Source organism: Monomorium pharaonis, chromosome 2 (genome assembly GCF_013373865.1).
Source record: "Monomorium pharaonis isolate MP-MQ-018 chromosome 2, ASM1337386v2, whole genome shotgun sequence".
NCBI lineage: Eukaryota > Metazoa > Arthropoda > Insecta > Hymenoptera > Formicidae > Monomorium > Monomorium pharaonis.
The window spans coordinates 26,404,943-26,431,494 of NC_050468.1; the positions used below are offsets into that span (position 1 = coordinate 26,404,943).

Here is a 26,552-nt window from a genome sequence, read left to right on the forward strand (position 1 = left end):
AAAATATTTCCAGGAATATACATATTGCATAGAAAATTAAAAATTATTATTACTTAAAAAAATAATATTGTTTCTTACATAAAAATTATTATTACATAAGATATTAAACTTACCTCGAAATTCTTCTTTGTGCATACTCAAGTTTTTTTTTCCAGGTACAAAGTATCATTACTATTTGTCCATCTTGTATAGATCTATTTATAGAATAATCTTTTAGTTTAATGTTTCAAATAATTGGATAATTTTCTAATATTTCCAGAAATGTGCTTATTTCACCGTTTTTTAATATTTTTAACGACATTTTGCATATATGTATATGGAAAACAGGAGACAAACACATACACATCCTTAGGAAAATTTACTTTAAATAAAGTTAAAGTTTTCAAAATTTCCTTATAGATCTAAAAGTTTACTGAAGAAATTTTTATGTAATTTTTAAGTAATTTAAGGTATGTAAAAGGTTAATCTAAAGTAATTCAAGCCTTTTTTCAAGAGTACATATATGCGCGTTCAAACAATAAATAACGAAATATTAGTTAATCATCACGTACATGCGCAGTAAACCAAATTATTTCCTGATTTATTTGCTACCATTTTGACACAAACGTTTTTTAATGCTGATAGTTATATGACAAGAGCGGTAACAATTTTGTCGCAGCGACCACGCTGCGACTTTAAAATTGTAAACGCTAGCGAATAGAAAACGCTAAAATGCTAGCGACTTTGTTAGCAACGTGTAAGTGCTTTAATACTTGCAAATTTTATTGGTCAGAAATTTTCTCTAGAAGAGCAAAGAGCTGGCAATAAAAGAAAACGCCAGTGACAAGCGTCGAAAGTCACTCTGTGTAAATAACGTTTTAGACTTGTCTAAGCAATAATACGAAACAAACAAATGTTGCTAAAAAGATGAAAGACAAGAAGAATAGTTTGATCAAAGTTAAATGTTCTTGTGGACAAAATTAAAATTAGTTTATTTATCGATATGAAAAGTTTCTCATATATGATAATTAACATGTGTGTACTTATTATGTGTGAAAACAATTACATCCGCAATAACAATGTATTTCAGAATATGTACGCATATTTGTAGCATATTATATAACTGAGAATCAATTTCTTAAACATTTTTTGTTATAAAACTGTTTGTATTTCGCGTATAAAAATTTTTGAAGTGTAATTTAAAAAATCTGACAATCATCAGAGATAATTTTTAATCATTTAATTATATTTATATAATTTATACATTTGATTTCTATCAATATTTTCTTCTATCGAGTTTTTATATAAAAAAATTTTTAATTTTATCTTATTTCTTCATCTTTTTATTTAAAAAAATCCAGACGTTCGCAAACATCAATAATTTAAATTTTTGATAATTTTTAGGTTAAATATATGCATATATTTTACCATTATAGCATGTCATTTCATATAAACTCTAATTGTAAGATATATATCAAAAAATATATACTATGTTTGTACAAACATAAGTATCTTTTAACAGAAAATTTAAGTAACTTAATCACCAGTTTATTAAAATAAAAGCTTTATAGAAAAAGAAAAGTTTTGTGGACGTGCTATTGTAAGCTGGACATGAGCCATGATGAGCCACCATGAGTTCCGACACTTATTATACCGAGTAATCTGTCCGTAGGACACAACGACAACAAAATCAGAAACAACAGAAACATAGTAAAACACAACAATATCAATACTAAAAACAGACCTATTATTAGAAAAAATTATTTTCACTCAAGCAATTACTACCATTGTACTTGACGCGCCGCTACCACGTCACTTGATTAACAATCACAAATTTCTATTCATAGCCGATAACGTCATCGCTCTTCAATTACTAATTTTGCGTCTTCAAGATTCCTTTAGTGTCGACAAAAATTTGTCCATGCTAGGTTGACAGTCTAATAATCTCGTTGGTAAAAGTATATTAATAATGTTCAGATAACACGCATGTCTAAAAAATTTTTAAAGCGTTTTTTAGACATACGTGTTATCTGAGCGGTTTCCTGTGACGTAAAAACTATGATAAACACTGATGGAAATACTTTTACTAAAATTATAATAAATAATATTAAAATATTATTGAATTATATATAAAAATCTTTTTCAATTGACCTATTTTAAATATGATTTTATTAAGATTATTTTCAAAATTCAATAAAGTTCAAAATAAAAATAAATAAATGCAATGAATTTAATAAAATTATTCAGCAGAATTTTTTAATATTAATAACTCATTATATATAAACATATTAAAATGAAAACAATCTAACTAAGTATAATCAGGATTGAAATCGGCAGAGAACTATATAGGTAAAACGATTTGAAATTTTATTGGCATGTAAGAGAATTTTATTTGTCAGCAAATATGTGAAATTATACATCTTTCTAAGAAAACATAATGCAAAAGTTACTTAATAAACATATGCGTATTTGCACTTTGTTTTAAAATATTATACTCTGTGTTTGAATTTTTATCTTTAATTTATTATATGATCGAAAGATAAGAATTACAAATGCTCTAAATCAGATTTTTAAACGGGTATGTGAGTTATGGCTATAAAAAGATTATTTTTATTTTATAACCATTTATATACTTCTTCAATAGTATTTAACATCTCTTCTCGGTTTATATATAAAATTAAAATTTTTGTTAATTTTCTAAAATTTTCATTTTTTTGTCTTGTACATCGTGTGTTATCGTTTATTTTAAATAAATTAATTTTTTGAGAGAAGAAAATGCAAGTCGTAATGAGTATGTAGGATGAATGTTATCACACAAAGTGCAAGTGAGTCTATTTTTATCAACAAAATAGTGTGCAAAAAATATATTCTAATTATACAAAATTAATATGCAATGTTTATTTATACATAATAAACTATATTATGGCTTTATATGTAATATAAGGTATATTATTGCGAAAAATAAAATTTTACTGTACTTTGTATTAGTAATAACTGATTTTGTAACACTTAGAAATACATATTTATAAATGATTTTAACATTTTAAACATACGAGTGTGAAGTGTTAAAAATGACATAGAAGATGCAAATTTTAATTAAAATAATTATTACAATTAGCATTCAGAATAAGGAAAATTTATGCTAATATAAACTGTAATAGTGTACATATATATATATATATATATATATATATATATATATGTATGTATGCTACAAACTACAGCAATATAAATTATATAAATAATATAAAAAAACTAGGAATAATCATATTATTATTTTATCATTTTGCGCCTAATTTTGTATCAGAGGAAAGTATGTTACGCAACTATATTTCTAGAAATAACAACGATAGATGCAATAATACTTATAAAATTCTGATTACATGGCTTTAATCTTCTATATGACTTCAGTAAGTACTTGGTTTAGAATCAATCGTTTCAACATTTTGATAAACTTATCAGATAAACTTAAGATTAACTTATTAATTAAAATATGCTTTGTAACTATATCACAGTAATATAGATTAATAATGATTAATCCATATTACGGTGGTCGCTTTAAAATCTGTCGACAAAAAACTTTTGTACGAGTATATATATATATATGTACATATAAATGTGTGTGTGTGTGTGTGTGTGTGTGTGTGTGTGTGTGTGTGTGTGTGTGTGTGTGTGTGTGTGTGTGTGTGTATACAACTATTAATATATAAATTATATTTTATGCACATTTGCGAATCATCTCACGCAACTATAACACATGTTTCAGCCAGCCAAGATCTTTCAAATGTAGCAACTCATCAGCTAATATTTTAGCTAATTTATCTCCACCGGCATATTTCTGCTTTAATGCACTTTCCAAAGGGCCCAAATCTATTATTTCTTGTACTAGTTCTTCTGGATTGATGTATCCGAGTATTACAGCTATGTAGCTGCACATAATAACAAAACCATAGAGAGCACCCTTCCTAAAGTCATCCAACAAAGCGCCGTACGAGTATTTCTCGATGTCTTGAATGCCAGCGTCCAATAAATACTTCTTCAGTGCGTCATGGTATGTCCGCATAATCTCAGAAAATTTCTCTTTTCTTACTTCATTCGAGCAACAAAGGTAAAGATACGTGGAAAGGTCGATAATGGGTGTCGAGTACCGAATAAGCGCGAAATCGATCAGCATCGGGGGACACTTTTCATCGCCTTTCTTCTTGAAAAGAAGATTGCTCAATGTAAAATCACCGTGACACAACGTGGCCAAAGGTTCCACGGGCTGCACTACCTTCAACATTATTTCGTCAAATGCGTTTGACAGAAGTGCTTCCATTTTATCACAGAAAGTTGCGTCATAACCCTGACTACGCAGATATTCTATCGGTCGTGTAGCTTTAATGTTCATGTGAATCTCGTACAAATTATTTAGTCTCTTTAAGTACCTAACTTCTTGAACTTGTGACACAATGTCAAAGAACTTTTCTCGCTGCCGTTCCTTCATGACGTATCCTTTACCATGAAATCGTCCCAGTTCACGCATCGCTGCTAATGTGTATTCTAATGGAGGATTGTAAATATGTGGACAAGAATAATATCCTTGTTCATTGACATTTTCCAAAGCAATTACCGAATCGGTGGGCGGCCGTTCTTCGGCATAGAAAAATCTCGCGTAGTTCTCGTCCGGTCGGGTGTACATTTGATAAAACAAGATTTCATTGCGAAATTGAAGGTCAATGCGAGCTAGTTGGCTAAAGCCTGGCATAGGTCTTTTCAGAATCATAGACAATTCCTCGTTCTGTCTATTTCTATTGTTCTCAAACTGCAAACGTACACGATACATGTTGGACATAATAAAATTACCGCTAGATTCGAGTAACTCGTATCGAACTTTCCCGACGTTCGGTCCAAGATTGTCGATAATCTTCGACATCATCTCGTCGAACCATCTTTGGTCTTCTTCGCCGTAGGACATTTTATTTGAATATCAATGCGATTTGTGTCCGAGAAAACAATAAAGCGCGTGAGTTTCTTGTTTGAGTTTGTGTTGCACTGAAACCTCGCAGGAGACTCTGTTAATGTACATATATGTGACTGATAACGAGATATCTCCACTTTATTTTCGAAATTCAAGGCTGTATTATTTCCTGTCTTTGTACGCCAACAATTTCCTTGTCTGTTTTTTCACAAACATTAATCTTATCGCAAAAAGTAAACTCATGAACATCACAATTTCATATAAGACTAGGACGAATACATTTCTTCCCAATATATCGCTCGAAGAGGATTTATAAAAAAACAATAATAAATAAGCGGCTACAAATGCTATTCCCACTTACACTACTCACATGTAGCGCATATGGAAGGGATGGTTGCTTATCAGAATATAATAATTTTGTTACGGGCCTTCAATGAGTGCTTTACATTTTAAAGAAAGTAGTCGATACAAGTGTTGTCTTTATTATTCGTTGTATATCACGAAAGATAAAATGTTTATGCCAATTTGTGTTACTATGTGGCAAACATTTAGTATATACAAGTGTATCCATAACTTGAACAGTACTAATAACGTTCAGATGACGCATATGTTTAAAAAAGATAAAAAATTGTGAATACTTTTCTTTACACGTGTATTATCTGATTCATATGACTTGAAAATTATACAGGTAAATCTTAATAAAAATATTTTATGAATAAATTGCAATTCATTAACAATGATTTCTATTACCATCTCAAATGACTTAAAATTAGAATATTTAATTGTTTAAAATTACAATCACCAGCACATACGAACTGTTCGCGAACAAATTCGTCAATCTTGAAACACAGTCCTTAACCGGAATATATAATATTATAACTAGCAATTTATCTAACATCTTTGATTAATATAACACATAAAATGTTGGGAAATCTAAGTTTGAACCTTGGCTGAGATGTTATTTTTTGCAATAATTTTTTTACCATTTTTTTGAGATTCGAAAAAAAAGAGGTATCTTATATTATTTTTAAATTATTTATACACACAAACATCCACTGTTGGCTCGTAGCGGCAATATTACACACACACACACACACACACACACACACACACGACACATTTGTATCTTATTTGTATCCATTGTTACGTAATATTCATTGAGGAACTGAATTCTAAAATTCTAATTCGTATTTTTAATATCTACTATTTCTTTATTACACGGAAATGTCTTTATTTCGCCACGTGTAATATTTTGGAAAAATCAATTGTCAATCACAGTTATTATAAGCTGATCTTATAAAAAAACCTTACAAAAAAATGACAAAGATACGCCAACTATATGTGTCATGTGAAAGTCTGACCTGTGAAAAACGCAAGTGAGTTTTTTTACGCAAGAGATCTCAAGATTGAGTGTACCAATTTTAATCGGACTGCTCGCAATCAAAAGCTCACATCAATATTATATATACCCAGATAGCAGAGAGAGTTAAAAAAAAACTCAATTATATGTCACCAATTATGTCATCAATTATGAATTCTTTTTGAATATTTTCTTATAAAAATAATTCTTTTTGCATCTTAAAAAGAATTCATAATTGATGACATAAAATTGAATTCTTTTTGAATCTCTGTGTATCTAATAAAATTACTATCAGATTTTTAATTATAATTATTCTGAGATATTTGAACTAAAAGTGATTTTGATAGCTAAATTCTAGATAAAACTTAATAGCATCGCGATATTTTGGCAATTAAATTTACGTTCACATTTTTTACGATTTTTTTATGTACTTGGCGTCACGCCGTTACTGCGTCGCTTGATAACCAAATTGTTATATTTTGTGATAAGCAATGTTGATACAAGATTTTACTATTTTTACAGTATAACGATGCAAGATTTTCCACTCTTTATATTAATTTTCCACAGCATTTTTTATTTGCGCAAAACGAAAAACTTTCTGGTCTAAATTTATAAATTAATAAAAAATCGGAAAAAATATTAAAAACTTTTGCAAATAAAAATAATAATTATCACAGTTATAAAAATGTGTGTCCATGCATGCATTTTCTTATGACTCTCATACAATCTAGATATTCAGAAATCTGAAACATAATAAGTTTCTTTTTATTAAAAAAGCGTTTATTTTAATGTTTAAAAAAAATGTTTATTTTAACATTTAAAGGATTATTCTTTCTGATATTTTATAAACGTTTGAAAAAGAAACGTTTTAAGGTTAATCTAAATGTGTACTTCGCTTCCTGTTTTTTGTTTTTGTTTTAGTATTGTTTGTTTTATGCATCTTCATTGTTTTATCAAAATTAGCAAGATAAAAGTTAATGAATTCCGAAACAGCAAAGAAACTTTTTTTGTTAGCTTCAACAATAATTAAACATCTGTAGATTAATAGTCTTACTCACTTTTTTCAGATTACCGAATGTTTAGATTTATGGGAACTAGACAACGTACACTCCGAAATACAGAATTTTATAACCACTAGAATTTTCATTATTTTTATTTGCAAAAGTTTATATAGTAAGTTTACATAGTTTCCGAAAATTTACTTTAAAAAACCTTTTTCTTAATCCTCTAAAACTCTAAACAATAGTCTCTTTATAACTATATAACTTTAGCTTGATTTAATTGTTTTATTCTTATAATAAAAAAAAGTAAATTAAATCAAAATTAAAATCTATATAGAATCTAGATAGAAACAAATACCCTCCCCTCCTATGCATCAAAAATATTTTTTAATATTTACAAAATATTTAAATATTTATGAAAGGGAAGTGTTTCCGGACTCCGGATTGTTCATAAATTATTTTTTCCTCTAACGTCATTAGCTTTAGACATTATTCACGCACTTATATAATTTGATATAAAAACGTAGAGGCAATCATATGAAGTTTTTAGATTTTTATTTTTGTGTCATTTGTTTATTATTTTTTAATTGCTTTATATTATAAATTTTTTTGCGTATAAATATATTTTTTAAATAGCTTTTTGTAATTAAAACAACGAATTTTTTTTCTTTATAAGCGCTTTAAACTACAGAGAAACGATATTAGAGCTATCAGCATCAGTTTATCTTTATTGCTCATTAAAAGTAAAACAAGAATAGATAAAGCTAATAATGCTGATAGCGCTAAATAAAGGTCTCCCCGAACGCACGTACTCTATATGTGACAGTTTTATATGTGTATGTGTGTTTAAAATATTACTTTAAAAGAATATCACTACAAAAAATTCTTTTAAAATATGTTTTACAGATTTTAGAATATTAAAAATATATATTATATTATCTTTTTTTTAAGTTTTAAAACTATTTTAAAGTACTTAAAATTGCAAAAATATATCTTTTTAAATTATTTGTACTTGATGGGACATTAATACAAATTCTTCAAAAATTCATCTCTTTTAAAAATTAAAGATAACTTTTTGTTAAACCACTTAACTGGTTTTAGGATAGGATATTTTATTAAAAATTCAACACTTGTGAATGCCATCTTTTGAGATGCATATTTAAAATGTAAAAGTGAAAAACGCATATTTTCCATAAAAATTCAAACGAGATTGTCCTGGACTCATTTTGAAGGTCAACATAAAGGCTACGTGAACAAAAATCGCTAATTAATTTCAAATTGACGGATTAAAATTCAATATATGTGGTGAATTAAAATGTTCAGTTTTGTTGAAAAACGCATTTAATCCGTCATTTTTAACTTTAAAAATTTTTGAACTTTAAACTTTAAAAAAACTACAAATTCATAATCAGTGAATTAAAAAAACCTTAATCAGACATAAATTAAATTCTAATTATTCTCAGACAATTATAGATTAACAATTAGATTTAACAATTAGATTTTTCATACTTTTTTCTTGCAACAAATATTTAGCATTTACATGTCGCAAATGCATGTCGAAAATTAATAAAGTCGATATGTAAATTTCAATACATTATCTAATAAAAAAGTTTTGCTCTCCCATTATTTTCATCGTTTCCTGTTCTTTAAAATTCTCTTCACAGGAGAGAAGTCTAATAATATCCCTTGCGACAAACGTACATGAATTCTGAGACAGCATTTCCTTTAGGCGATTGCAGCGCTTGTAAATATCATTTGTCCTTGTTTTTAAACATTTGATTGAACACAAGGATGAAATAATGCACATAGCCTCAAAGTGCTGTATCAATGATCGCGATGTCTGCTGGTGCTCCCTTCATCGCGCATGTGTCAGATCTTTCAATGCTGTTGAAGTTGAAGCTAAAGCCGCTGCGCCGTTACCGCCGTGGCCGCCGTTAGTACACACAAGACAGAGCGGTATGAGTTTATGGTGCGGTAAAATCGGACAGAGTCGCAAAAAGATTGCGCGAACATGGTTGGCCTAATCTTCCACGTGCTCTATTTGTTTGGCAAATGCATATACGATAAGTATTACGTCAGAAAAACGAGATTCCTGCCCGATACGCCGAACGAGGCGGAATTGTTCATGCCAGATTACGATACGCTCGACGATGTTGCGGAATTGGAAAATACATCCTGGTGGACACACCATACGATAAACAATTTTTTCCCACCGGCGTACATACAACGGTACTGCGCGGTTTCGAATGTGCTCATGGAATACAAAGGAAAATTACATAAGGTAATACGTGCAAATGTCACAATTGTCACAACAGCATTACTAATGATATTAGATTCGCTATCGTGAAGTATTTATATACCTTTTATAATTGTTGATCTGCTTAGTTTGTATTATTTATCTCAAACTTACATTAACATATTTTCAGTATATTGATTTGCTCTTAAACCTACATTGACATACCTATTGTTTAATAAATAAAATGTAAAATTGTTGGTTTCAGTATATCGATTTCCACATTTCTCTTATGTGATGATTATATTTTAAAATTCTTTTCACAGATTGTTGACTTTGGATGTGCAGAACTTGGCTTTTTGGTTTATATGAAAGCGATATCAGAAGTGCAAGAAATACTTTGCGTAGACATAGACAGAGAAGTTTTAGAAAGACATGAAAAAAAAGCGTCACCATTGATCACAGAAATGCTGTCTTCTCGAGAAAGGAAACTTACGATAGAGATTTGTGAAGGCAGTGTAACAGACAATGACATAAAGTTGAAGCATGCAAATGCTGTAATTTGCATTGAGTTGTATGTTCTTATATTGCATGAACATTATTATAGAAGCTAGTTTTTATATATCTCTTATTGCATAAAATGTTTTAATTCTAGGATTGAGCATTTATATCCAGATACACTAATAGATCTTCCTTTTAATATTTTTGGCTATATCAAACCAGAAGTAGCAATAATAACAACACCAAATGTTGAATTCAATATAGTATTTCCAAATTTATCAGGTTACAGACATCCAGATCATAAGTTTGAATGGACAAGGAAACAGTTTCAAGATTGGTGAGTTGTATGAAGCTTGAAAACTTATCCCAGTTAACTTTTGTTGTTACTTTGTTAACAGGGCTCAAAATATTGTGGAGAGATATCCATATTATAGCGTGACATTTCATGGAATTGCTAATGGAACTGAAGGTACTGAAGAATTTGGTGCATTAACGCAAATGGCAGTGTTTCACCGAATTTTACCAAGAGATCAGTCAAGAATAGAAATTCTAATACCAGACGAATACATTCGATTAAAAGGACAACACAATTTATTTAACACAATAGCTAAATATAATTACTCTACAGGAAGTGATTCTCGTACAGATGAGCAAAAAATACTAGATGATGCCGTATATTATATCCACTTTTTATCCAATAACATAAATGATGAAAATTCTGAAGTACACTTGGACCGTTTATTGAAATTCATGGATAAATACACTCTCACGATAGAAACATTGAGGTCGATTCTAACAGATGCTGGATGGAATATTGAAGATAGAGAAGAAGGACCAGTATTACTCCCCTCTTTTATGCATTCCGACGACGAATCAGAGTTTGACGATTATTTAAACGTTGATAGTGACGATTGGAATAATGAATATGGAAATTCAGATGAAGAATATGATTTTGTATATAAAGAGAATACATTGGATGGTGTACATTATCCATCCATAAATGAAATACCTGCAGAGCCAAATGAATATGTACCTCAGCAAGATACACTTACTGAAAATTGGAATGAAGAATCCAATGTTATATATGAAGAGAACAGATTAGACGTAACTAATTCATCTATAAATGAGATGTCTATGGACGCAAATGAATATTTAACTGAACAAAATCTGGATACAGAGAGCTGGCATGACAATCCTAATTTTACAAATGAAGGGGATAGGTGGAATTATAGATCTAGCATAGTAGTTGTAAATGAGATACCTGCGGATACAAATGAAGAATATTCATCTGCACAGGATCCTCATATTGAAAATTGGCATGAGGAATCTAGTATTATCATACCTGAAAACTGCTCTATTAATCAAGAGTATACTTATTTATTTGATGGTGAAAATTCTTTGGTAGGAGAAGATTCCTGTACAATTTACGATATCAAACATTCAGGCGTTAGAGATACAGCAGAATCTTTAGCATATACTGAACGAGAACTTCCAAGTGATTCAATTCCTCTAACTTTAAATGAGGTAGAAGTAGAAGCTCAAGAAACTTTATTTAATATGTCTTCAGAGGCACGTAATAGTTTACAATTAAAAAACTCAACTGATAATATTGTAATAGAATCGGCACAAAATGACAAGAAAGATCTAAAAACTATGCAAGAAACTTCAACGCTAAATTTCCAGTACAGGCCCGTTTCACGTTCATCAACGTCACCAGTATCGCTTTACTTTAGTTCTGAGCATCTTTCTTTGCAGGATTTTAGCACATCTTATCAAAACAGATCGTCAATTAATGATCAATGTTTATTAAATACTACTTTCCATCAATCTGAAATAGCAACTGAAGAGGCTATCAATAGTAAAGCATCTATTGAAGAAGATATATCTTGTTCTAAGGAAAATCTTTTAGTAAAAGATATTCAAAAAAGCTTTTCGTTACATATGAGGCTTCCAAATTGTAATACTGACGAGAGAAACATTTCAGATGAAAATCAAATTTGCGAAGACGGTGGTATGACAGATATGGTATCACCAGATGCTCATAGTAATATTTTGAATGATCAACCAAAATATACAAGTTCACCTCTTACAAAAATATCCGCCATCAATAATATTGTTGATAAAAGTTCTAAAAAAAGAGAATTGATACCTGCAATGAATAGTAATGTTTTACTGGGCACAACAAAAGAAATTAAGGAAACTATACTAGATACTATTGATAGTAACCTATTAGGAACTAGCCAGAAATCTAATAGTATCACAGAAACAATTAAACTTAACGCGACTTCTTCGAGTAGTGATGTTACTAATATTCCAAGAGACGTAGAGTTTTCTACTAGTAATAGCACACTGCAAAGATTGTGTGTAAAAGATAAGGAATGTAGTATTGATAACTCTATCCCTACAAATTTAATACAAGATACTAATCAGGAATTTGTGAAAAATGATATAATCAATCATGAATCTGATATACCAAATGCAGATGCACATGACGTCTTATCCTTAGACAGTGAGAGTATTAATCACAAAAACAAAACGGTATATAGTACACCAGCAAAAGCAAATCATATTGACGTAAAAGCACATTTAGAAAATTTGATTGGTGATCTTGCACAGTCAAGTATAAGGAAAAATGGTTTAAATCCGCCTACAGAATTATTGAGTTCAAAATCACAAAATGTTAGTAAATATTCTTTATATGATTGTGCCAAAGAAAGTAGTATTTTAAAAAATAATAAGTTTGTACCTTGTAAAAGTAGTGAGGATACAAGTAATGTTTATTTCACGTCAGTACTAAGAAGTGAAGAAAATATTGGCACCAGTAAAGATGTATCAAATATTGCTGGATCAGCGAATATTGTTGAAACTAAATCATCCTCCCCGCTTGAGACACCTCCAAGTAGTTGGTCTCCCGAAATCATGGATTCTGGTTATCCAAATTCAGCTTCTGCACAAGATATAACACCAGAATACGATTTATCGAGCATAGCTCAGGATCATATACCAGATTCTGAATCGCCGAGCATTGCGGAAGCACCGAGAATTGGAGTCTTGGAACCAATTGAGGTAGAAAATGGTGATTTAGCAAATAATAACAGAGACGATGAAGGTAACAATATGATGGCTGTGGATGTTAATGATATCGAGAACTTACAACCTTTTATTGATGTATTGGAAAACGATCTTGAGAATGAAAACGATATTTATATAATGCAAAACGGTTTTCCTGTGTGGTTACTGAGAATATTGGATATGGCGAATCCATTTGATTTTGATATACAAGCTCGACAAGATCTGAGAATTCCTGATGAAGTTGCAGGTAATGTGTATCCCTGTTTCTCTCTCTCTCTTTCTTTCTTTAGTGTACAGCACATTTTAAAGATAATATTTGTATTTTTAGATGATGCTAATTATGTAGGTCATGACGAAGGTTTTGATAGCAGTTCTTCAGAAAGTGAGAGTGATGTAGCTTACAATGGAGTAGAAAATAATGCACATGATGAATAAAAAGATTTTTCTTGAAATAGAAAAAGAGAAAAATAGGAAACATATAAAACATGGGATAAAACATGAGCGTGGTATGATTGCTGCATTATTACAGTATTCTTACATATCATTCTTTGAGGCTCCTGATAAAATTTGCAGTATAGGCTTGAAAAAAGTAAATATCTTGGAGAATATTTTTGCTTGCGTTTTAAACATAAAAAGATTATATCCTAAAATAGCTTGAATAAGTTATTTACTTATTTAAATCATACTAATGAAGAACTACCTCTTTCTATGTATTTTTAACATAATGTAATATGAAATTATAAAATATTTCAAGCCTATGCAATTTATATAATAATAAGGTTAATTTATAAATACTGAACATAATAATTTTACATTTAATGTTAAGTATATTAAGTATAGTTTTACTATTGTTCTCTATAATATTCATTTTTCATTTGATTGGAAAGAATTTTGTAATTTGTAGTTTTTTATGCAAAAAATTTAAATCGATGAGTTTATTATTAACATGAAATATCCTTGTTATTGAAGTTTTGATATTGACATAAGTTATGATAGCCTAACATACATATAACATGTACATGTAATATACATGTATATATACATACATATATGTGCATATATATGAATATTTAAAAAATATATATATTATATATATATATATATATATATGTATGTATATGTATATATAAAATACACATGTTTACATATCGTCATAAATGTATATATACATTTATATTTTTTTACAATTATTTTTTTATTAATTGTTTGTCAAATATTTCTAATACAATGTGATTTACGAAAATTTATCTGTATGTTAAGTTTTGATAGTGTTAACGTATATCTATATGATATCTAGTAATTCAAACGTGATAAAGAATATCAAATTAATTTCTGTAATTTCATTAAAACTTTCTATCTAAGACTGAAACTGCATAGTTAAGTTCGCAGCGATGCAAAAACTTTGGACAAATAAAGTCGATATAAAATTTGAACAGATATAACGTTCTCAATATATTTTATCCTAATACAGGTAAACATGTACACATTATATAGCGTAGAAATTACGAGCTTCTTAATATTAAATATTTTACATGGAAACGTGATATCTTTCTTTATTTCAGTGGAATAAAATTACAGGGTATACAATGATTCATACGTAGTTAGCCTAAGACTTTACATGAATCTGTTAGATGATTTTGACTGTTGTTTTTGGTATTTACAGAAGGAAAGTCTTCCATTTTCCAATGCAAGCTGTTACTCGCTAGAGCATAAGTCAAATGTGACCATAAACTTTGCTTGAAATCGTGTTCGTATTACTCATTAGTAATTTTAATAAAGAAATTAAATAAAAAAACGTATCAATTTTTTCAATAAATTTTATCATGTAACTTAAAGGCACGAGTCTGCTTGCAACTATATATGTATGTATGTATGTATGTATGTATGTATATATACATATATATGTATTTATATATAGTGTAATTTTTAGTTTTTCACATAATGGTTTTTATAATTTTTCCTTGTAAATTTGTATAAATAAATATATATAAATAAATGGCACGACTTACGAAGCTAAGTTTGATAGTCAAGAATATATTACAGGTGAATAGCAAATTTATTGTTGAAACACTTATAATAATAGACAAAATTACACATCAATGAAATTGCATTTTTAAGTAGTGCCTTATTATCATAATCTATGGGTTTTAGTGTAATGTTCATCTATAAATTTTATCAAAACAAAATGCAAATTGTATAACTAAACAGTATTATAAATATCTCGTATCTACTGTGTAACTTACACATATATCTATTCTGCTACATTTTTATAATTAATGTTTCATGGTGGAATGAAAATATACGTTTAGTGTGTTTATCGGTGATAAAAGTATATATATAAAACTAAAGTAGTGAAAGCTTTTAATATCGAACCTAATACTATATGTGGGTTAGTAGAATTGTGTCAGCATATTGTGTCGGTGTATATTTGTCAAAACTATACATATGTATATTATTATCAATTATATCTAGTAGAACTGAAATCATTACAGAGTAGCGGACTTAATAAAGATATATGGAAGAAAACGCATTTATACTAATTTGGAATGTTACGTTAATCAGAAAACTGGTTAATAGAAAAGTAAACAAAACAATTATCTCTGTTGTAATGTAATTTCCATAATGGCGTTTATCCAGTAGAGTTGTCATGTTTATCCAGTAGAGTTGACTATTGTTATTCGAAAGTTACTGTATGTACAGATAGAAGTCTTTATAGCATTTTCTTCCTTTCATACTTAGACTAGTTTCATACAAAACGCGGCATATGTATTTACTTTTTATTTCCTATTATTGTAAATAATCGTTTGCGTATAATAATGTAATTCATTTTCAATAGATCGTTCATCGCTAGTAATCCGCGTAGCATTATATAAATTTTTATCTCGAGCACAGCATTGTGTTCGCATTACGTATATTAATATACGTCGAATGAAAGGAAGAAAAAGGAATAAATGTAAAAAATAATATGTTAACATAAGCGTTTACACTCATGGTGTTGAAAAAAAATCACAGAAGTAAATCTATTTTTAAAACGTAACAGAATCATAACAAAGATTTTCAATGTAATATCAGCTGTTATGTAAATGAGGCTGCCTGATCAAAAGCACTTCATGTGCAATATGGATAGGGAGTGTGACAAAGAATACAACGACTTAGCAGATCAAATCGTTGTATGTAACTACGAACATACGTCATGTTCACATATTCGTGCCCTGCACATAACTCCAAGATGTACGTATTCTCCTTCTCCTAATGGCATTTTGTCTGCATAGCAAAAATATTAAAATAATATCATAGAATATTGAGTATTGAAATATCGTTACATTCGTGCACAAGAAGAACATTAAGGTCGTATCACATGAAAGTAAGATGCAACAGATTGCTTAAAGCAGTCGCCACATGACGATCACGTGGATTATATAACTTTTTATCTCTGCTTCAAAAAACATTGTTCATAGAAATACTTTGATCGTCGTTAAACATTTAGAAATAATTTTTAAAATTAAGATAAAATAACTTTATCCATGTAACTATGTAACAAATGCTATATGTTATCTGTTGTATCCTACTTTCGTATATAGTAGGGCTATACTTTGATAATTTCGAATAATCAAAGGTTAGAAAAAATTTAATGGTTCAAAGCTTCGAAGTGAGAAGTTTGTTTCGAAAGTTTGAAGTTTTAAATTCTTTCGAACCTTCGAATATTCAAAATTGTTAAACGTAACAGCCCTACTATATAGACGTGCTATTTTTTAGGAAGTTTTCTTTATTGTACTTACTGCATCACACAGCTTCCTTGAGACTATCACGTGTTTCGCGATTACGAGAATGTATTAGGTGATGCAAATCGCCCCCGGGCGCGCTGTCACGTCTCAGATCTCTCAGCGCGGTTGGAGCCATTACTTCCCTTTTATTAGCCGCTTCCTTTATGCTGGACAAAGTTTTGCTAAGCCATGGCCAACTATTTCGCGCGGCTTGCAGCTCGGAAGCGGTAGCATGCAACTGGTGTGTCAGATCCTGTTGAATGGTTTGCGTTAGATTCCGTACTTCAATTTCAGAAGATTAACTGTAAAAAATGTCTATGTCGCACACCTGATTTCGACATTCAGCTTCGACATGGGCCAACTTCGTTTGCGCTAATTCCAGTTCCAACTCGCGCACTCTTTCCTGCACCCTGTGAAGCATGGGATCTATTCGATTCTCCAAAGGATGCGAGATGTCCGCCAATATGTTCGACGAATCCATTATACACGTTCTACATTTCTCGCATTTCGAAACCTTCGCCTGAAACAATATTGTTATCGGAGTTTGTTATCGATAAAGCGTTAACTTTTTGAAGTTAAACTAGAGATTACGTACCCGTAACTCGCTTAATGTTGTTTTCGCAGCGTTGTAATCGTCCTCCAAACGTTGGCAGATCTGGAACATGTAATTATTTTTGTAGCTCTCTGCAGTACTTAAAACAAAATCATCTGCAATATGTTTTATTAAATACCTGCTTGTATTCAGCTATAATGATATTGCTCCTGCGGCTTTCGGAGTCTGCCCGAGCTACCTCACGCTGTAGCATCTCCTTAACTTGCAGCAATTCTATTTCCAATCTTTGCTTTTCTTCTTCATTTCTGGCCACTGTACCGCGTAATTGTTCCACCTCGTTACTGTATTCATCAGCATTTTCCTGTGCCTCTACATTAGCAAACAATTCTTATTTAAACAAATTTAAGAATTTAATATTATATTAATATTATAACATATATTAAAATTATATTTATTATTATAGGACATATTTTTAATGTTAATGTTTAAGCTCTCATTTAATTATAGCTATATAAATTCCTAAAATTTATTACAGATATTGCTTAATTGCATATCGTGTAGTTATTACATACAAGATATTTTTTAAATGTATTTTTATTCTTTATAAATTATATTTTTTTACTAGAAAATTGCAAAAATTTTGTATATTTTTATGTTAGTTATGCTAGAGTGTCCTGCGTGTATCAAATACTGTTTTAAACTACAAACATTTATTTTTTTTTAATGATAAAAATTGCCACATGAAGTAATTTCTGAGCATTGTACACTTAAGTATTACATAAAGTACACTTCTCACTCTTCATTAGTTCTTTTGTTGTATGACATTTACAACAAAACATTCACGCCACCGATACGTTAAAAACAGATGGTCCGATCGTAACTGACAGATACGCAGATATCTCGTTAACACTAACGGCCAACTTTGCTATATACTGTTGTAGGAAATATACTGTAGCCAAATTCAAACTGAACAATATCAGCTGATAAAGCTGATATTGGATATCTTTACCTTGGTTGATATATCTTTCTAAGTAACATTAATATTGATAGTTGCCTTCATGAATATTTGCGTTTTTTATTATATTAAAAAAAAAGATCGACAAAATATTTTTACAAAATGGTTTTTGTTTCTTGTGCGTATCCAATTATGAAAAAATCAGAATTGTTGCAAATTCTCTTATAATAATTAGTACATATACTATTATATCATTAACTGTTCAGACTTAAACTTATATAACATTGTATTTTTAGTATATGCAAATATGAAAGCTGCTATCTAATATAATTAGTCAGCTTATAATTATGTTATTGCTTATCAGCCTATGCATACATCAACAACCTGATATATAGGATTAATTAAAATAATAGCTTAATACAAATATTTTTTCGCATTTTCCAGATAATGTCTAAATCAGATAACTTTTACATTATAAGTATTCTTATAGTTCAAGTCATTTCATTACTTTTGTTCTTTTTATTGTCATTTGTTGCATTTATATTGCGACTACTATACTATTCATTATCAGTTTCATAGATGTACAAGAAAAGTAATTAGTACGAACAATACGAACAAGTGCTGACAATTTTGTTTGATGCGTCATGCATATTCCCAGATATAGCAAGAAAACAAAAACATGAAGGTAGGAAGTGCAGATACTAGATATTCAATAGGAGCAGGATATTAACGGATAAAACAGGTAATTCACAAAACTAAAAGTACTCTGAGATGATTTATTTTTCAGTAAGCAATAATAAATAATGTATAAATAAAAAGCAATACAAGAGGTCGTATATACAAGCGATACAGCCGATAAGCATGGATTCTAATAAGAAATGTAATGTCAGCTTTTTCAATAACCGTTAAAAAATAAATAATACTTTACAAAATTAAACTTATAATAAAGATTTGATAACATAAAAATTCCTCATTTAACACATTGTATTAATGTACTATACGTTCACAGCACGCATTAAGGCATATATAGCCATTGTAACACATAATAGCGCAAGAAGAATACAATATAACAATTCTATAATTTTTGATATGAGTATTTTGTATTCTAGAAGTTATATTTGATCGGTTGCTCATCAGTTCATTAATAAATCAATGTCATAAAAAAATAATACGTAATTCAAAAGTTGTAACACTTATTCATGTTTCACACTTTACTCATATTTTTAAATAAGTTTAATCAATTACAATAATAAATCTATCAATCTAGAGCTGTTTCTAAATTTTTAAATTCAATAAATATTATTGATATCATTATTGATATCGATAATTATTTATTAATATAATATCATTAATAATTAACCAATAAATAATACATTCAAATAATATAAATATTACATTAAACTGAGAGCTATTTGCAACAAATAGAAGCAAACTGATTTACATTTGTGATAAAATTTATTTGCATACAGTATAAATTAAAATTATCAAAATAGGATTTTGAAAGGTAATTAGATGACTGGTTTTCACATAATAATTCTGTTATTTCCTAGTAATTTGGCAAATTTGGTATGTCTTAATATCTTCCAAGGAAAATATTCTATATATTTTATTCTTCTTTTTATAAATTGCATTCTGTTCAATAAATTTCTTGATGTTAATAATAATTGATGATATACTTTCGCCAAGTGGCTATATTCGAATTTGAAAACAAAGAGACATACAAACAAGCAAAACCACCACCTGACTATGAAGTAATTATACAATGTCCATTTCTATACTAAGTATAGAGAGCTGTGTGTAAAGTTTATTATAAACTTTTTTTTAATATACTTATTAAACTTAAGAGAATTAACTTGTATAGGAGACGCATTTCACATGATGGTCGCAGCGCTCTCGAAATATTCATCTTTGGTATTTATTAAATATTAAACAAGGACAAATGATGCTTGTAAGCGTTGCGAACGCTAAGTGAAATGCATCCAGGATGACTGACAATTATTGACATTACGCTGATAATTTTTGCACAGCTGTACAAATAGAGAAGACTAAACTGAATCAAAAAGTTTTATACCATTTCGCAATAATTAATGAAATAATAAAAATCCGCGAGTAACTGTGCGTCTATACAGACAGCTTTAGAAGCGTTTACACAATTAATATCTAAAACCGCATATATTGAAGATTAAGAATTGCAAAATAAAAATTAAAATTCAGCCAATTAGAGTGAAATTGATTAAATTAAAATTTTATTGATAAAATTCTAATCTTTAATTCGCAAACTTCAATACGTTATCTGATATATATTTTACACTCCTATCTCAATGCCGTTTGTAAAATCCCCGCTCGCATTTGCTTATGAATACATGCTCATCTGGCAATCTTTAATTAATAATTTTTATTTTCTACTGTAAACCGCAAAATAATAGAAGATTTTTTGGTTTAATTCACTCTACCTGTACATAAGCGTTGTGTCAATAATCAGACACTATATATTGAATGTATATTTTTTTAGACTAGAGACATTTTATACTTTGGCTCAGAAAGTATGAAGTTCTATCTCTTACGTATTTTATCGAATTGATATGTAACTACGTTAAATACAGATGCGCGCGCATAATATTGTCTTACGTACAGATTAGATATAATTTATCTAATTAATAGAAAATTAAATTATTTTTTGATAAATTTAATTTACTCTTTTACTATCATGTTGTCATTATTAATAAATATAGCAATATATTTCTATTTAATTAATTATGTGATTTTAGATTCAAGAAAAATTATTGTCTAAGTACTACAAAAAAGAAAAAAATTACGTTCTATGGCATAGCCCAAGAACTCGTTGTATTTTATATATAATATTAACAATATATGTGTATAAAATCCTTATCACATACAAGTATTGATTCTTTTAGTTTTTATGTGTATGAATGTAAACATTTGTATGTGCCTAAAGTTTCTATCCACAGTGAAAACAAATTCACAACCAACAGGCAATGATTGCTGATATGCAAACCATACACAAAATGTACATGCATTGTACAGAACAGTGTACAGTGTTTCCTAATGAATTGATGGAACATTGTGTTTAAAAGTGAACAGGGAAGTATTGAATTCAAACATAAAATATAAAATTACCTTTCAACGTCATAAATTCTGCTTCATATTTCTTCAATTTCTTCAACGTCACTGAACAAGCTAACTTCATAACGTGACGAGCAACTTCTTCGTTTCGACAACGTTTTGGTAAGTGCACCCGAAAGTATTTTAATATGCTTTCAAAATCTAGTTGTAATAACTCTTTTTTACAAAGCTGTAAAGTAAAATTAAAAACTTTTCTTTGGCATATATATTATTTATGAGAAATCAGGAATTAAACTAATAAGTTAATACAATTTTTATATATATTATATACTTTCTAAATTGCTAAAAAAAACAGCTTACCATCAACAAAGCAAGAGCGACTTGAAATAATGTGTCGAGTCCTTGTAAAAGAAATACGTCCAAGATATGAAAGACAAGATATAATGGAAATCTAGCAGTAAATAGAGTTAGAAACCATTGTGCGGCGAACATGTGCGTTTCTACACCGCGATCACAGAAATGCTTATAAAGTTCCGGCAATTGATCCTATGAGCAAATGGTAGAAAGTATAGTTTCTGTGATAATTCCTTGTCATACAATAAATGTCATATTACTGTATAAATTGATGACAACTTACTTCTATTAAACGATTTAATTGATAAAATCGCATGTACAGGTTGTCAAATCTATCTTTATATAAATCTCGAAGACCATAGTCGTACATTAATTTGACCAGAACACAAAACGCTTGCTCTTCGGGCATCTAAAAGAAATACCTGAGTTTATTTTTATCAATATTTTAACTGTTACATCTAAAATATTTTATCTGTAAAGGATTCTATTGCTTTTTTCTAGAAAATTAGCTTCTGCAAAACTATAGTAATTACTTACGTGCAGTAATAGACTAGCAACTAAGAAACTGAGGCCTTGACAATATCCAACCTCTTCATCGTGAACAGCATATGCTTTACTTATTCTGTATAAAGAGTCTTGTCCTAAACCACCCGTTTCTTTAAAGAAATCATGGGCTGGAAATGTTCTATTAATATCCCTTAATATTACACTCTCACAGCTGCTCTCCTATGTATTTATTACCAAAATTCATGTTATGTCTTAAATAAAAAAAAATAACTACTTTTTATCATATGATATTATACTAAATGCTCACTTTTGTAATCAACATTCTATATTTGTCCATCATCTCTTGTGAATTGTCACAATTACTTAAACGTTGCCAAACTTCACCGCGTAAAGCTTCAGGAATTCCTTGTTTTGTCAATTTTATAAGAAGTTTTGGACGTTGTTCGTTAACTTGCCAACTATCTAAAACTTCAGCCCAGCTGGCCAATTCATCTGCCGAACAATCTTTCGAGACTTCGCCAGTACCACTTAACATAGGTTCATCCCCATCTGTGCAAAATAAAAAACATTAGCAAATATATTTTGTATTATTAAATTAGCAATTCAAGTCTTTCTAAAACTTTATTTAGTTTATTACCTGAATCTATTTCTTCTTTAGGTGTAAGTGTGTCGATACTAGTTAATGAAGGTGATCTAATTAAAGATGCCAGATTCAGAGCCAGATTTAGTCTGTTTCTATCTAGTTCGCCAGATGTTTCTATGCTTTGTACTTCATAATGTACCTCCGCACCATCCCCGGAAATTACCTGTTATAAAAAATTATAATATGAAAAATAACATGTAACTTGACAAAATAATAAGTTGATTTATAAAACAATTTTTTATAAGAAAATATTTAAACAACTCACCTCTTTGGAATTAAGATAAAACTGTTGCACGAGATTTCTTTTATTAAAATACCAAAATCTCTCGTTTTGTGGAAACACTTTAACCGACGTTTCGATCACAAATCTCACCGGTTCTCGAATATCTCTAATAACAAGATCAACAGCAACAGTTATGAAAGTTCTACCCTCTCTAGCAGTTTCTATATTAAGAGTTTCCAAAGCAGGATCCGCGGGATCCCAACGTCCACAAATATTATAGCACTGTTTGTCTTGCACTATTGGTCCAGTATTAACTTGCTGCAAAATTGTTGTAATATTGCGAACATCTGAGCTGATTATAGACATAAAATTAACTTGCTGGTGTGAATCTCTCTTTACCATCTCAAGTAGTCGCATATCACTGTGTTTAACATTTCGCCCAGGGCTAACAAGAACTCCGAAACATCTCTCGACTTCGAGTGTAATGCCTCCTTCTTTACTGGACACTTGCTGGATACTCAAACAAACTTGTTTCGCCACATTGCTTCGTAATTTGAAACAATTTCTGTCTTTTGGAACTGTACTGAAACCACCTTTTCCATCTTCTTCTTTTATTTCCATAGTGACTTCGAAGATAAATACTCTAGAATTAATTTTTTCACCAGTACTGAAACTGTTAAAGTCACTGCCTGTTAAAGAACTTGTCATGGAACGTGGTATTCTGTGGAATGCTTTTGAAAAGCAGGCTGATACTTGTCCGACCTACATAAAATAAGTATATATTTAAGTATATGTTACTTTATATATATATATTAACATTATATGTACATATTTAAAACTGATTAAATATTATAGATATTTATCTCTAATAAATAATATTTCATATAAATAAAATTTATATAAAAAAATAAAATTATGATGAATCACGAATGTAATTACAAATTATAATATTCCATATTTTGTGTAGTTTACACATTTTCCCATAATTTGCTCATTTGTTACAATAACGATATAAATTATTTTTTAATTATCTGTAAAAAAAAGAATTCTGATAAGAATTCAATATACTGAGTAAAGAGGTAATAACAATATTTTCATACATTTATAGTAGACCAAAATTTTATTTTAAAAAATATTTCAAAATTTTTATAATTTAAAATATTCAAAGTGGGACATTTTGTTTTCTACATTATGTCATTGTTGCAGCAAATGAGTGATAAATGATTATCAATAATACAAAAACATACCGCTTCTGGTATATCACAGCGGAAAACGTGACATTGGTAAATGGCAGATTCTAAAGTGTCACCGTGTGACCATGTAAAAGCAAAACATGCTGCACATGAACCGGTACTCTCACCACGTGCATAAAATAAAATACGTTGCACTTCGTAACGTGCGATGGCTTGCTGTGTCGCGGCATCATATAAACTAAAAAAATATAATAAATATATTGGTCAACCGTAGAATATACATAGATAACGTTTTCATCATACTTTCTAAATTTAATTGGATTACTCACATAACTGAACCCTGCGAACTACTCGGCACCGAGACGGAAACCCTTATTCCTAAAGTTAAGGACTGTTCCGCATTTAATATGTTCATGTTACGTTGGATTTCACATTCTGATTTTGGTGCATTTATGGCAGCTGCTCCCAAATATGTAACACCATTGAAAATAGTGCACTCTTGTTGAACATGTGATAATGTGTTTAATTCTAGATAAATTATATAAATATAAAATTGTTAAAAATGCTTGTCAATGTATATAAAATACTTTTGCAAAAATCTATTATCACGTTCTATCTAGTATACTCATGTTCATATTACTCATTCTCATACAATATCTCAGTAACTTACCTTCCTCAAGATAATCTTCTGGCTTCATGACATCCTGCTTCTCTGATGTGACAACACAAGAACTAACATCATAAAATTTACTTTGGCCTACTTTCTTTGTCTTCTCTTCACTTTGTTGGTTGACACCAGTCACTTTCAATTCACTTCCCTCCATTTTCGAGTCCTCCGTCAAAATCTAGTTATCACACAAAATGGACACAGGTACATTAATCTACAATGTTTATCTATCGTGGATCTAGATTAAAACTTATCTATTTAGATTAGCAGCAGTGTGATAGATAAGCCTGATAATAATGTACAGACCTCACGGAGATTATTTTGCAAATCCTCCAGATTGCCGTTATTGGCGATTTTTAACATGGGTGGTTCCAAGAGGACCTGTTGCTGTTTGCTAGTACCTTTTTCATTCACAAATTCATATTCATCACTAGTCGCCACTGATTCCATGGACTTTACGCTCATGCTATCCTCCATAACTAAGTCTACAACAGTGACATATTTATTGAGTAATGTTGAGCAATTTTACACATAGCGTCAATCTTTCAAGGTTCGTACACTAAATTAAAGTGCTTTTTTAACAATTATTCAATTGGCATATCTTCAACAAATAAAGAAAATATATTCTTTGCAAGGTATGTAAAACAAGTTTCAGATATTACATGCAATTATTTCTGAATTGTTTGTATGAATGACAACCTTGTATCTTTGAAAAGAATCCCGTGCAGTATTTACAAACATTCTAAAAGCGATAGTACAACACGTACAAGACTACAATTTCCTCTCAAGAACACAAGTGACTGTGCGTGCTCGGCGTAACAAGGAGTGTTATCTTCGATCCAGTGTCCCTGGAAATGTTCCTCCAGGCGACGACACAGCTGATAACAAGGGAGGAAAAATCTCTAATCTCCTCCCGCTGTCCCGCAGTCTGTCTTTCGGCCGCGTCACCCTCGCGCTCCGTCGACGCGGCCCATTAGCACAAGACGGTCTGTTCGCCTGTGGTTAAATTCGAAGAAGGCCAATGCGAGGACAGCATGCGAAGTACGCGTCGACGACGGCATCACCGTCGTGCAGGGAACGACGCATCCGCCTGTGTGTAATCTCTCTCTTTCTCTCTTTTTTCTCCTCTCTCTCTCTCTCTTTCTCTCTTTCGTGATTTTCCTGGTGTATTATTTCAAGCAATGACAAAGATGATCTTGCATATCCGCCCTAGTCGCCTAGAGCTTATAATCCTGACGGAAGACGAGACCACGATTCTCGTGGGCAGGAAATCCGTTCCCGGACGATTCGCTTCTGGCGGCGTGGACCACTTCGTGGTCTTCGCAACTCCGACAGACACCGTCCGTGATCGAGTTGCTAGCAGCCTCCCTCGTTTCCTCTCACGTCCCTCCGGCGCGTGTCGCCGCGCCCGGACCTCGCGTCTCCTCGCTTCGCCGCCGATACTCTCCACACGCGTTTCCCCACGGCGCGACGGACATTTACATGACTCTCCCGTAGCGAGCG

At 30.3% G+C, this 26,552-nt stretch overlaps 3 protein-coding genes across 4 annotated transcripts; 1 reads left to right on the forward strand and 2 right to left on the reverse strand.

Annotated features, from left to right (window-relative positions):
• Nucleotides 1–3,633: 3,633 nt before the first annotated feature.
• On the reverse strand, nt 3,634–5,154 carry LOC105835608. Its single transcript, XM_012679057.3, has one exon. The coding sequence runs from the start codon at nt 4,934–4,936 to the stop codon at nt 3,728–3,730; it is 1,209 nt and encodes a 402-aa protein (XP_012534511.1). The 5' UTR covers nt 4,937–5,154; the 3' UTR covers nt 3,634–3,727.
• Nucleotides 5,155–9,175: 4,021 nt separating this feature from the next.
• Nucleotides 9,176–14,645, forward strand: LOC105835615. Its single transcript, XM_012679070.3, has 5 exons — nt 9,176–9,581; nt 9,860–10,107; nt 10,189–10,371; nt 10,433–13,353; nt 13,435–14,645. The coding sequence occupies exons 1-5, from the start codon at nt 9,312–9,314 to the stop codon at nt 13,539–13,541; spliced, it is 3,729 nt and encodes a 1,242-aa protein (XP_012534524.1). The 5' UTR covers nt 9,176–9,311; the 3' UTR covers nt 13,542–14,645.
• On the reverse strand, nt 14,644–25,958 carry LOC105835614 (rab GTPase-activating protein 1-like). 2 transcript variants are annotated; one of them, XM_012679069.2, is made up of 18 exons: nt 25,817–25,958; nt 25,356–25,534; nt 25,053–25,227; nt 24,712–24,910; nt 24,437–24,620; nt 23,589–23,951; nt 23,232–23,507; nt 22,961–23,129; nt 22,631–22,872; nt 22,354–22,542; nt 22,100–22,225; nt 21,823–22,008; nt 21,517–21,691; nt 17,602–17,792; nt 17,466–17,525; nt 17,199–17,390; nt 16,886–17,123; nt 14,644–16,370 (listed from the first exon to the last, which is right to left on the reverse strand). In XM_012679069.2, the coding sequence occupies exons 2-17, from the start codon at nt 25,524–25,526 to the stop codon at nt 16,890–16,892; spliced, it is 3,132 nt and encodes a 1,043-aa protein (XP_012534523.1). In that variant the 5' UTR covers nt 25,527–25,534; nt 25,817–25,958; the 3' UTR covers nt 14,644–16,370; nt 16,886–16,889. The 2 variants fall into 2 exon arrangements, with proteins under 2 accessions (XP_012534523.1, XP_012534521.1); XM_012679067.2 differs by having other exon boundaries at nt 23,232–23,951.
• Between the last annotated feature and the right edge of the window lie 594 nt (nt 25,959–26,552).